The sequence below is a fragment of the Balaenoptera physalus genome (assembly GCF_965194825.1).
Source record: "Balaenoptera physalus genome assembly, chromosome: 8".
NCBI lineage: Eukaryota > Metazoa > Chordata > Mammalia > Artiodactyla > Balaenopteridae > Balaenoptera > Balaenoptera physalus.
In genome coordinates, this window is record NC_138887.1 from 67913567 (window position 1) to 67927242 (window position 13676).

Genomic DNA, 13676 nt, shown 5'->3' on the forward strand with positions numbered 1-13676 from the left:
TATGGAGCACAACGGACAGAGAAAAGAGAGAGGACTGAAAATAACTAATCTCTTCAGAAAGTCGATTAAAATGCATTTTTTTTCAAGTATTTTACCTCGAAATTGCCATGGACACTCTGACAGCTGACCGAAACCTGGTGAAGCCCTTTGGACGGTTGGTGATCACCTCTAGATCCGTGAAGGCCGGATGTCCCCCCATTCGGGCAAGCAGAGCCAGGGTGGCATCCTCACATTCCTGGAACCCACCCAGTAACAGAAGCAGGTATTTCTTTTGATAAATGAGAGCTTTCCGAAAACTTTCTGCCCTCAGGTATTTGCCATAAATTCTCTATGTTTAAAGAAAAGAAAAACATAAAGACATTATTAAGAAGTTATTCAAACTGTTCTCTAGGGGAAGATAACCTAGACTTTATTTTAAAAAAGTGGCAGTAGTAGAATGGCAGGTACCCCATCACTGTTTTCTACTTTATCAGCAAAGGTAAAAAGTAAAGCTAAACCTTTATACTTCTGCCTCCCTTCAGTGAATGGATTTTAGCTCCTATTAATCATATTTATTGCAAAAATTTTTGTGTTTGCATTATCACCTGAGTTTTTTTAATTGTATAGAGCTACTTTATTAGTATCATCACTAATCTATTTAACTTTTTCAATGTTAATGTTTTCTGTCCCTTTAAGAGTCACACATTTATGTTCACTCCATAACTGGAATAAATATTCCAAACATTTTCTTTCTTTCCTTGTTTTTTTTTTGGATTTTATGTTAACTGATTAAGGTAGTTGTACTACAATATTCATTATTAGTCATTAGAGAGACTGTTCAGAGGGCTTACCACTTACAGAGCATGATCCTCTAATACTGACAGTAGTAGAGAGCTCCTGTTGGGAGTTGAAAAGCTAACTTTCTGTTGGTCTTTTAGGGATGAGACTGTGGGAAGTGGGACCATGAGCTCAAGGTGCTGCCTCTGTGACCATTAATAGAGCTTAATCTGATCCCAAACCTGGGCATGCTTCACCACAGTTTTTTTGTGACCAGCTAGAGATCTGCATTCAATGACAGACTGAGTACAGAGACCTAGAGGCACAGCCTGAGTGCCACCTAAAATTCTTTAGTCTGACAATTAAGGTTAGTGATAGATGAAATAAGGCAAAAGCAGAGGACCAATTTTAGTATACATTTAGATGGAAGATGTCTCCTACCTTTACAGTGGCGTGCTCAGAATCAGGGCTCAGATTTTGAAGTAAAGCTTCATTTCTTAGTTCAGCTTTTAGTTTGTATACTTCAGCTTCTGCCCGTTTCAAGGATTTTTGGAGAGTCAACTTTTCTCTGTTCCAGACTTCTTTTTCTGAAGCAATGATGGCTTCAATGTTGGGGCCACCACTGAATGAAAACCTAGAAGACTGCAGAAGCCAGAGCCTACTTACATGATTTTAAAGAACAAGTTTCTGAAGAAGAATCTGAATTAAACATATTAAAGGTATCCCTGTGGGGGATATAGAATGCTCAGCTTTCCAACCTCAGACAGGGAAGTTCAAAGCCAATCTCAACTGACATTAAAGAATATCCACTAACTTTTAAGTTTATGACCTTGCTGAGTAGATTAACTTTACAACTAAAAATCCGTGTGAAAGCCTGGCCCCAGACAAGATGTTTGGATTAGCAGAGCTTTCAACTAAAAAAGTCTAGAGACCTTTTTTTTTGGCCACGCTGCACTAAAGGTTAGCAGGATGTTAGTTCCCCGACTAGGGGCTGAATCCAGGCCACGACAGTGAAAGTGCAGAGTCCTAACCCACTGACCACCAAGGAATTCCCTTTTTTTCGCTTGTTTTTTTTTGTAGACTTTAAAAATGGACCATCTGGGTTCAAATGTTGAGCCTGTGCCTGAAACAGTACACTGGAGAAGTGGGGGAAAAAAAGCTCAACTTGTACATAGGGAAGTGGGTCTCTTCAGAAGCTGTGTGGATGTGTTATCATGCATCTGACCACACAGCTGGTCTTACAGGTCATTCCTATCTTTATATTGGATGGTAAAAGAGCTAGCAATTTAGTATTTTGTAGTTTTTAAATGGAAAAAATTTAAATAAATTCCCAGAGTAGTTTATTAGACTGAAATATGTAATTTAATGGCATTTTCCACTTGAGTTACGAACACAATTACTGATAAATAACTGACAAGAACAGGCAGAATGCACATGTGAACATTTCTTCACATGTATCTGCAATTGGTCCATAGGTAGCAAAGTACTTGGCTTTGGAGATAAGTATATCTTGGTTTGACTACTGACTTCAGTTTTCTCAAGTGCAAGACAGGGTGTGGATAAGAGATTCTGAACATATATAACCCAGAATCTGGCGGAGAAGGCGCCCCATAAATAAATAATAGCTATTATCATTACTGTCATTCCTATAAAAATTTCCAGTGATCCTACTAAGAATCAGATGCTTAGTACGCTGCCATGATAAAAAAAGACGTACAGGGCTTCCCTGGTGGCGCAGTGGTTGAGAGTCTGCCTGCCAATGCAGGGGACACGGGTTCGAGCCCTGGTCTGGGAGGATCCCACATGCCGCGGAGCAACTGGGCCCGTGAGCCACAGCTACTGAGCCTGCGCGTCTGGAGCCTGTGCTCCGCAACAAGAGAGGCCGCGATAGTGAGAGGCCCGCGCACCGCGATGAAGAGTGGCCCCCGCTTGCCAGAACTAGAGAAAGCCCTCGCACAGAAACGAAGACCCAACACAGCCAGAAATGAATAAATAAATAAATTAAAAAAAAAAAAAAAAAAAAAAAAGACGTACATAATCTCTGCCCGCTCCTGTCTGTCGATAACACCTGATCTGCTCCTCCAGCTTCATAACCATGTTTCTTAAATCATTCTTTTCTTCAGTCAGTTGGCTGATATGTCCTGTCAGCTCAGTATTTTGTCTTAGTAGTCTTTCAGTTAATGAGCCACAAGAAGTACTTGGGGACCTTAAGGTAGGCTAAAAGACAAAATGGCAAAAGGTCATATAAGCACAAACTTTTATGAATAATGCATATAAAATGTGTAGTCACTGAGAACAACAGATTTCATGAAGAAATAGTGCTTGAGCTGTGTCTTAAATAATAAGTAGGACTTTACTAGGCAGGAAAGAAGGGCATATTAAGCAGAAGGAAGAGCACGTGTAAAGGCACAAAGGCTTGGGCGTGAGTGTGTTGCTTTTAAGGAGCTAAAACAAGCTTGTTAAGACTAGAGTAAAGGTTGCTTTCATTTTATGGATAATAGACCTAACTGTAGGTAGTGAAGAGCCATGAAAGGCTTTAGGCTGGAGCATGCCATAAACAAAATTTACGTGTGAGAAAGATTCCTTTGATAGTACTGCGCAAAGTCGAGTAAATGAGAGAAGAAAGATCCTGATGTCAGGCAGACACATCAGGAAGTTACTGCCAACAGTCCAGGTGAGAAATGCTGAAGGCCTGAATGCAGGCAATGACGAAAGGCACTTAGGAGGTAGAAGGCACAGGACTTAGTGACTGCTTGGATGTGCAAGTAAGAATGAAGGAAAGTGGTCTAGGGTGACTTTCAACTCTCTAAACTGGGTGATATCATGACCAAAAATGTGGGTTTGGGACAGGAAGGAGAAAAGAAGACGATGCTCAGTTTGGATTGTGCCTGCCTGTGGGATTCCTAAAGGGGTCACTATGGGGTATGTTTCCCCAAGGAAAGATGTCTTGTAACTAAGTGAAAATATAAACCTGGACCACAGGACAAAGGTTTAGAATAGAACCATAGTCCACAAGAAGATAAGCTCCACAAAGGTGAGATTTTTATCAGATTTGTTCACTATAGCCCCAGAACCCAGTATAGTACCTGGCACATAGTAGGTGCCCAATGTAAGTATTTGTTCAATAATTAAGTCTACTGAGAATTCAGGCTGTGGGAATGAATGAGCTTTCACAGTTAGAGGAAAAAAAATGGATCAGCATAGGAAGAAGAACTCATGAAGGTGATTGATGAAAGAAATGGAAGAAATGAGAGAACAGTAGCACAAAAGGTAAGGAAAGAGAGGGTATTTAAAATGGAAGAGGTCAAAAGGGTCAGATGCTACAAAGAAGCCAAGAACGACAGGGACTGAAAAGATTCACTAGATTAGTCAATCGTCAACACCCTGGTAGCATCCTGAGAGTGGTTTCATGGAGTGGTGAGGGTAAAAGACAGACTATTCTTTCAAGAAACTTTTCATAATATAATAAGAAGTCACCATAGTTATTCAATAATGATAATTTTGTTTCCCCTCAAACTTTCACTATCATCTGCTGGGGAAAGGCAAACATTATTAATATTTTAAATAAATGAAAAGATAAAATTAAAACTCTTTAGAAAATACAGTGCCAGTTTCAAATGATTCATATAATTTCCATTAAATCTTTGCTCTCGATACTATACAGTGTTTTTAGAAAGTCTTACCTCTTCGCCTGGCTGGCCAGTTAATTTTTGTAGTTGTAAAACAATTCCATCAATATTTTCCTGAACCCAAACAAAATCTTCATCATCTGCTGTTTCAAACTGTAGTCTTCAAAAAAAAAAAAGGGCAAAAAGTCAAAACATATCATCTCAAGGAGCAGTGTTGACTAACACAAACATTACAAATCAGGCAACACTGCTTCACCTCTTACTTCTCTTTTACATTAAGTGTTCTCTTTCCCTGAGTCAGGATGTTAACGATATTTGTTTTCAGGTATATGAGTTTTGTTAAAGAAATACCACCTCCTAATGTAAACATGAACTAACTTTAAAATTTTAATTTCCCACCCTTGGCTAGCTAAGAGTGAGAGACAGATTCTGTCCAGCTTGTCTAAGAATGCCATTTCCAAAGGTCAGGCAGAAAATTCTAACCTATTGGAGGCTTTCTGGGCTAGATGCTGTAGTTTTGAAGCCACAGGTTGAAGTTTTTGTCTGATCATTTCTAATTCATGATTATAGCCAGTTCCTCCTCCATTCATTTCAATCATTTTAGGATAGCTTGATTCCTTTGTCTCTTCTATTTTCTGCTGAAGAACCCAATTTCTGGTTCGATCATTGGTTGAACTCCAAGTGGTTGGCTGGCAATTTTGGACAGAAAAAGAAAAAGCAATCATTATAAAATAAATAGCACATCACATTCTTTCTTAGGGGAACACAGTTATTGTTATTATTCCAAATGAACTTCTATAGATTTCATTTTTAAATGATTTGTACATAGCTATTTAAATAATTTAATCCAATATCAAAATTATATGATCACACGGCTACAGTATTCTTTTAAAAAATATTTTAAAACAAAATGTCAATTTACCTCATTAAGATTCTGATACAGAATTCTTCTACTTTCTCGTTTTTCTTCTCGTTCTAGTTCCTGCTTTTGGAATTCCTGCATAATTCCTTGCAGTCGTTTTCCTTCAAGGTCTAACTTATAAACTTGTTGCCTTTTCTCTTCCAGTTGGCGCTGAAGATCTTCCACTTTGGACTGAAGCTCATGCATTTTTTTCTGTCCCTCAGTGTTGGCCTCTTGTTCTGTCTGCAACGTCTTTCTGTGAACCTGCCTATCCTTTTCCATTTGCTGTCTTGTTTGCAAAGAATCCAGTTTATATTTCTCAGTCTCATTTAACAATTCTACTATGCGACTGTGTTTCTCCTCTAGCTGTTTCTGAAGCTCTTTAAGGAGGTCCTCAGAGGGTAAGGATGGCCGAGACTGCCCACTATCATCACTGCTCTGTAGTTGTGCATGTAATTCCCGCTCCCTATCCAGGGTACTACTCATTTCCCGAATTCGAACTTTCTCAGATTCAAGAAGTACTTGAAGCTCCAAGTTTCGACCTCGTTCTTCGGATAACTGGGCATCATGTAGCACTCTTTGTGATTCTATTTTCTGCTGTGATTCATTTAGTTGTTGTTTCTGTTGTTCCAAAAGTTGATTTAGCTGAATATTCCTTTGTTTCTGACCCTCAAGTGAAAATTTCAGATCCTTGTAGGAGAAAGTTGAATTTAAGAATTTATGTTAATATTGTTGAGAATACTTTCAATAATATTAAGTATACAATTGTGCCTTTATTAATACTGAGTTGATAGTATCTGGTAAAAGAACTGATTATCCAATTTACTAACTTGTATTTTCAGTGGTTAGAGTGTAATTATTTGGACAGCCAGTTGATTTTCATCAAAGAACATCAACAAAATAGAGCTAAGCTACATAATACTTTCTCTCCCAACATTAATCATATCTGGTTAAGAAATATGAAGATCCCACATGCCACGGAGCAACTAAGCCCGTGTGCCACAACTACTGAGCCTGCGCCCTAGAGCTCGCGAGCCACAACTACTGAAGCCCGTGCACCTAGAGCCCGTGCTCTGCAACGAGAGGCCACTGCAATGAGAGGCCCGTGCACCGCAACGAAGAGTAGCCCCCGCTCCCCGCAACTAGACAAAACCCGTGCACAGCAACGAAGATCCAATGCAGCCAAAAATAAAAATAAAATAAAATAAATAAAGTTAAAAAAAAAAAGAAAATAAAAGTATTTCTGATATAATGTGATGGGAGTTCCTGAAAACCCTTGAATTTTCCAATACCATACCACATAACTAAAAATACTAGGGCTTAGGAGGGGAGCAGGGTTAGGGACAAACTACTCAAAACCTATAAAATTTGTAATGATTAAAAAATAGTAATCAATACCTGAGGAAATAACATGTCCTTGCTAGGCAGAAAGCTCACTGTGCCTGGAGGCTACCATCCATGGTGGACATTAAAAAAAAAAAAAAAAAAAACCAAAAGTAACAGGGCGGAAAATCTGGATTCTGGCTACCCAGTTTTTTAGCACAGAGCTAGCAAGTACCAGGATTATGTGGATAGAAGAAGAGCTCCGAGCCAGGGGGAACTGTTAAAGTGGCACTGCCTGCACTACAACCTGCTTTGAGCTGTGAGCTGTGCAAGGTGGGGTGTGCCTCTCTGGGAGAGAGCCCAGCGTCTTAAAATATAGTAGCAAGGGCTCCTGCTGCCAGAAAAGTATCACTGCTCTCCTTCCCTAGGAGAAAACAGGAACCTAAACTACTTCTGCGTTAAAAAGACACAACTGCCATATTTATCAAATTATATATGCACTAATTCAAATTCCTAAAACACATGCTGTAGCAGAACAGTCTCTATGCATCCTTGGATGCAGCAAAACAAAAAAGGATCATACCATTAGCAATTCCTGATAATACTTTAGATAACATTATAATATTCAACACATAGTGAATGACTTATTATACCTGATAATGAGTCTAAGGTCAACATTATAGGAAGAGGAACGTCTCTCTTCTATCACTGTGGATTTTTTCACAGACATTTAAAGACAAAGATAACAATACCTCAAGTTCTTCTTTATCCCGCTCTTCACTGCGTCCCAGCTTGGCTTTCTCTTTCTCCAAAGCCCACTGGAGCTCTCTGGACTTTTTCTGTTCACTTGCTAATGTGTCATTAAGCAAATGTACTTCATCTGTTTTATCTTTAACTTCCAACCTAAATCACAGAGACAAATGAACTTTCATAGAACTACTTTGACCAAGTATATTATTGAGAGAGAACAGCTTCCACTGAAAAGTGGCGGCACATTATAAACTGGGTAGGGCTTCCCTGGTGGCTCAGTGGTTAAGAATCTGCCTGCCAATGCAGGGGACATGGGTTCGATCCCTGGTCCGGGAAGATCCCACATGCCGCGGAGCAACGAAGCCCGTGCGCCACAACTACTGAGCCTGCGCTCTAGAGCCCGTGAGCCACAACTGAGCTCACGTGCCACAACTACTGAAGCCCATGTGTCTAGAGCCTGTGCTCCACAACAAGAGAAGCCACCGCAATAAGAAGCCCGCGCACTGCAAGGAAGAGTAGCCCCCGCTCGCCGCAACTAGAGAAAGCCTGTGTGCAGCAACGAAGACCCAATGCAGCCAAAAATAAATTAATTAAAAAATAATAATAATAAAAAAATAAACTCGCAAATAGGAAAATATAAACCATGTAAAGATTAAAGATTTTTTGACTGTGGTTCAGTCAAATTAACTGTTTCTAGTAATACAACTATTAGTTATTATTTACCATTGTAAACAATTTATTGTTACAAAGTAATATGAATAAAAATTTCCTTTAACTTCTACTGAACATAAGAACCATGGTTTGTGTGTGAAAAAATTCAAAATAATGACTATACTTGTAATGTGTCCTTGGCAAGCAGAATATCTCAGTATTTACACCAACAAATTTATCCTTTTTACAAGCATTATCTTTAAAAAATTTTGCGTATTTTAGCTAACTAAACCGTGAATTCCATTGAGATCATAAATATCACTACAAATTACTTGGTCGTAAAATGAAGGTCAAATTTATGTATCTTATACAACAAGTCTCAAACAGAACTGAAGCCACGTAGAGAATATGCCAAAATACCTAATCGTGAGTTTATCATTTGGAAAAATTTGGGATGCTTCCTTTCCACTGTAGTTTTTCCTATAAGTAACAGTTTCATGTTATTTAAATACTATATACAATGTTACATTTTTGTAAGATCTGCACAATGTCTGTGACAAAATTACTCCAAGTCCTTCACTAATACAGGTTTATAATTAGGAAGCTTGGCACACCTGAATGCCTCTAATTCCTTTAGGTGCTTATGCTGTGCCTTGAGTGTTGTTTCTAGTTCCAATTTTGCTTGTGCAAGTTCACTTTTCAGTTCAGCAACCACCATTTTCTCAGAACTCAGTTGTTCCTGCAGTTCTGTTGCTCTGTCTTTCACACTGCTGAGCTCCACTTGCATCTCCAGCATTTGAGACTGCTTCTGCTGCATATTATATTCCAAGAGTTCTAAATGAAAAATTATTAATATTTAAAATATGATCTAGCAACTCATATTTGGCTTATAAATATTTTGTTGATAATAACTGACTTGTTATTTAAGAGATTACTACAAAGCAAATGTGAAAAGATTACAGCCCCCAAGTTAGCAATTTATATAAATACATGCATATGCATATTTTCCCCATAGTGCTATATTGTCAAGATTTCAGAACTTTGTACAAATATATAAGGATGATAAAAACTTAACAATTCATTACTGGATACAAGACTTGAAATTAAAAAAAAAAAAAAACTTGAGGTGTTCACACAGTACTATAAATAGGAACTTATATTAGTTCATTCAGAATTTTGATAGCTCACACTAAAAAATTCCAATGGTTTTTGATAGCCGAAGTACTTGCAGGAGTCACCCACCCTGTAACTCTGACTACAATGATTAGCATTGCTTGCTTGTTTTGTTCAGCCCTCCTTTGCAGACAGTCCCTAGGCACTTCATCATAACAAAAGTGGGAAGTCCAAACACCAATTTGGATAATGGTTTTTTCTTTAAAAACATACCGAACCCTTGCTATATGTCTGTCACAATGAAAACAAAGTGAAATATTTAAATCCCTAAGGATAATAAATGAAAAAAATGTAATGAAATATATACATCAGGATCCATTTTTATAAAAAATATTAACTTATGTACATATGCACAATGAAATATGTCTGGAGACATATATCCTGGGTTTTAATAGTCATTAGTTTAGGATTTAGGAGATTCCAGGGGTGATTTTTACTCTGTTCTTCTGTTTCTCTATTCTATCATAAATGTATTTTTAACTTAAAAAATTTTATCAAAGTTCATTACTTCCTATTACAATTCATATTACTGATGTCAGGAGACAGGAATTACATTGGCTTTAGAGTATTCATGTTAATTTAGGCTTTTAAAACTATTTCTTAGAGAGTAGAGTCTAAGGATTTACATTTATAAATATGTATCTATGTGATACTAACTAAGCTTTCAACAGGGTCCTATTTAATTAAGTAAAATAATACTAATAAATTCTCCAAAAATAATCTGCAATTAATCCTATGTCTAAATATAAGGGATATATTTAATTTGTAACTTCATTATACCTGTTTTCTCTAAAATATTTAAAGATATTTAAATTCTTCAGCTTTTCCATGACAAATGTGAGACTGGTGTAACTTTCAAAATTGGCAAAAGTATAGGTGTTTCTACCTTTATATTAAACAGAAATGAAGACAAAGACATGTATGTGTCTTCACTAGATATGATGAAAAATTTCATTTTAATCTCTAATGATTTCCAGCTGCAGCTCAATTTAAGATTCCTCTATTGAAAAGTGAAAAGATTTGAACAAGCATACCACAAAAGCAAAAATCCAGCTAGCCAATAATCATACCACAAATAAGCCAATTCAGTTATTAGAGAAATGTAAATTAAAACCACAACAACAATCCACCGCATACCCACCAGACTGGCAACTAAAGGCTGACAATATCAACTTCTGGCAAAAATGTGAAGCAACAGAACTTTCATGTACTGCTAGAAAGTGCACAAATTGATATGATCACTTTGGAAAACAGTCTGGCACTGTCTAATAAATTTGATGATATGTATTCTATGATCTAGCAATTCCACTCCTGGGTATGTATCCAGAAGACTCACGCATGTATGCATCAGAAACGTGGCATAACAATGTGCAGAAGAGACTGAATTTAATAGCTAAAAAGTAGAAACAACTTAAATGTTCAACCACAGAATGGATATATAAATTGTGAAATATTCACACAAGGGAATTCTATACAGTAACAAAAATGAATGAACTAGAGATAAATGTGGTAACTTAGAAGAATGTTATAGAGAGGTGAAAGAGACAAGACGCAAATATATACAGAGTGATAAAGTTCAAGAGCAAGAAAAACCTTAAACTTATGTGGTTTAGGAATATATAAATAGGTAGTTAAAAAATCAGGACAATGGTTACCTCTAGGGTACCACAGAGGAAGATGTGTTCTATATTACTACAGAGTAGCAGAAGGGGAATTCTGGAATACTTGACATGGATGAGGTTTCCACAGGTATTCATTTAATAGTTTTTATACTGTATATTTTTGCATTTTGCACTTTTTTGTATGTATGTTACAGTTCACACACACACAAAAGGTATTAAAAAGAAATCGTTACTTCCACTGAGGATTTCTTTTTCTTTTAGGTTATCCTCACATAGAGCTTCAAAACAAAGAAAGACAATGAACTTAATGGGCGAAACAACCTGATCAAGGCAATGCTTATTCATTTTAACTTAAATATATCTGTTTATATGTCAGAAAATTGCTGTCTGTTGGATTATTCTGTAAGAGTTAACCATCATTCTGTCTCCACACATAGCTAACTAAAGTCAATTTCAACCTCTACAGGAGATAAAAGCAAAGTCCTTTGCTATTTTAAAGCATGTCCTAACCAGCCTGTCTGGTGCACACAGCATTTTTTTCTCTTGCGACTGAGCAATAACCCCCTTACCTCCACTACTACCTCCTCCTCCCAAATTCAAGAACTGTTGCTTTTAAGATGCAGCAATAAGCTTAGATGGCACAGCATAACTGAGCATTTTTTATTTCATTCCCAAAGCTGAGAATGAGTTTTTGCCTGGTCAGAGAACCCTAATGTAAACAAATATTTTTCAACTCTAAAAAAAATTAAAGAAAAAAATTATATATATGTGTGTGTATACATATATATATAGAGAGAGAGCGAGACACACACACACACACGTTATCTCTTGAAACAAATTGGACACCCCTTTAATCCCTAGAGTAATTAATGTAGATTAACTTCCTGATGTGAGAATGAGAAGAAAATGTGACTAAGAAGAAATGTGTTTTAACTGAATAATAATAAAGTGAAGTTGTTTCACCTATTTGTGTCACCACATGAGCCTGTCATATAGCATACCTTGGCTTGGTTGATCATTCTCTTGTTCTCTTTTCAGAGTCATTTTCTTACCATTCATCTGAGCATGCAGTGCTTGAATTTCAGCTAACAAACTTCTTCTATCTGCTTTCTGGAGGCATTCCATGGCTGCTCGATATTCAATACCCTGTAAAAAACAAAAACAAAAAAAATCAAGAGAGTTGTAAAGACAATAAAATTAACAACCAGGAAGTCTGAAGAAGAATGACATGCTAAAATTTTGGAAAGATGTTACTAATGTTCTCTTCCTGCTCATTAGGATCTACTCTTTAGATAATAGTTTCCACATTTATTTCAAAATTCTTTAAACACCCAATAAAACATGATGAATAATATAATAAACACCCATGCACTTAGCCTAAGAAACAGCCCTTATACAGCTGAAGTCTCCTGTGTACAACTCCCTGAATACATCCTCCTCTGCACCATCTGCTCAAGAAATAACCAAATTCTAAGTCTGGTGTTATTTTCATGCACTCTGTATATTACATTACATACACACACATATCCTAAAAAATATACAGTTCTGTTTTACATGTCTTAAAACTTTATATAAATGGCATTATACTGATTCATTGTTGTTTAATTTGCCTTTTTCACCGAACATGTTGGTGAACCATCCTGCCTGACACATACACATACAGCTCTACTTCACACTCATTTTCAATGTTATATAGGATTCCATAGTATGAATTATATAGCACATTTTATTTGAGCATCTTTTCATATATTTATTGGATACTCTATTTCTTCCATGAGCACATATCTATATCACTTGTCCATTTTTCCATTGGTTGTTTTATTCTCATTAGATATTTGGTCTGTAGATTTCTTTTCTTGTGGTATTTCTGTCTGGCTTTAGAATCGGAGCAATATTGTCCTCATAGAATGAGCTGGGACGTGTTCCCTTCTTTATTTTGCAAGAGTTTGTGAAGAACTGGTATTAATTCTTCTTTCAACATTTGGTAGAATTAACTAGTGAAGTCGTCTGATCCTGAACTTTACTTTGTGAGAAGTTTTAAAATTACTAATTTAACTCTTTGTTATACATCTATTCAGATTTTCTATTTTTTCATGAGTTAGTTTTAGTAGTTTGTATACTTTTAGGAATTTGTCCATTTAATGCTGTTGTAAATAATTATTTTTAAAATTACATTTTGGACTTCTCTGGTGGTCCAACAGTTAAAACTCCATGCTTCCACTGCAGGGGGTGTGGGTTTGATCCCTGGTCCGGGAACTACGATCCCATATGCCATGTGGTGCAGCCAAAAGTAAATACATAAATAAAATTACATTTTGTTTGTTGTTGAGAAATCAGATTTTTACATCTTGATCTTACATCCAACAACATAACCAAACTTTCCTATCGATTTAAAAAATCTACGTGTGTAGATCCTCTTTGGTTTTCTATGTAAGTGGATGAGGGGTCTTCCCTATTCCTACACTTATTTCTCTCCCTTTTCTTTGCTAGCTAGATCTTTAGGACAAGGTTGAGCAAACTACTTAACCCTTTGTTAAGTAATGTTTTTAACATTTAACTATCAGATATGATGCTTGCTGTAGTTCTTGCAAGATATACCTTTTATATAGTTCATGAAATTCCTTTTTATTTTTAGTTTGTTATTTGTTTCAAGGTGTTTTAAAATATGAAATGCATTCATTCATTTGTTCGCTGTATCTCTTGAGATGATCACTGGGGTTTTTCACCCTTTAATTTGTTAAAGTGATGAGTCACATGAATTTTTCTTAATGGTATGCTACCTTTGCATCCCTGGATAAGTATAAGGTGATTGTGTCTCTAAAAAATATGCATTGGTGGATTTGGCTTGTTAATATTTTGTTTAGGATTTCT

The 13676-nt window shown here is 36.6% G+C and overlaps 1 protein-coding gene across 17 annotated transcripts in view; it reads right to left on the minus strand.

Moving 5' to 3' along the window:
- AKAP9 (A-kinase anchoring protein 9) overlaps positions 1-13676 on the minus strand; it is a 150368-nt gene that overhangs the window by 5557 nt on the left and 131135 nt on the right. For 16 of the 17 annotated variants that reach the window (XM_082471645.1, XM_082471643.1, XM_082471644.1 and 13 more), the window contains 9 exons: positions 11807-11951; positions 8625-8844; positions 7362-7512; positions 5308-5976; positions 4869-5074; positions 4440-4545; positions 2791-2973; positions 1198-1398; positions 96-328 (listed from right to left, as the gene is read on the minus strand). In XM_082471645.1, the coding sequence (XP_082327771.1) occupies positions 96-328; positions 1198-1398; positions 2791-2973; positions 4440-4545; positions 4869-5074; positions 5308-5976; positions 7362-7512; positions 8625-8844; positions 11807-11951 (2114 nt within the window). The remainder of the gene's footprint in view (positions 1-95; positions 329-1197; positions 1399-2790; positions 2974-4439; positions 4546-4868; positions 5075-5307; positions 5977-7361; positions 7513-8624; positions 8845-11806; positions 11952-13676) is intronic. The other variant, XM_082471651.1, reaches the window with a different exon arrangement.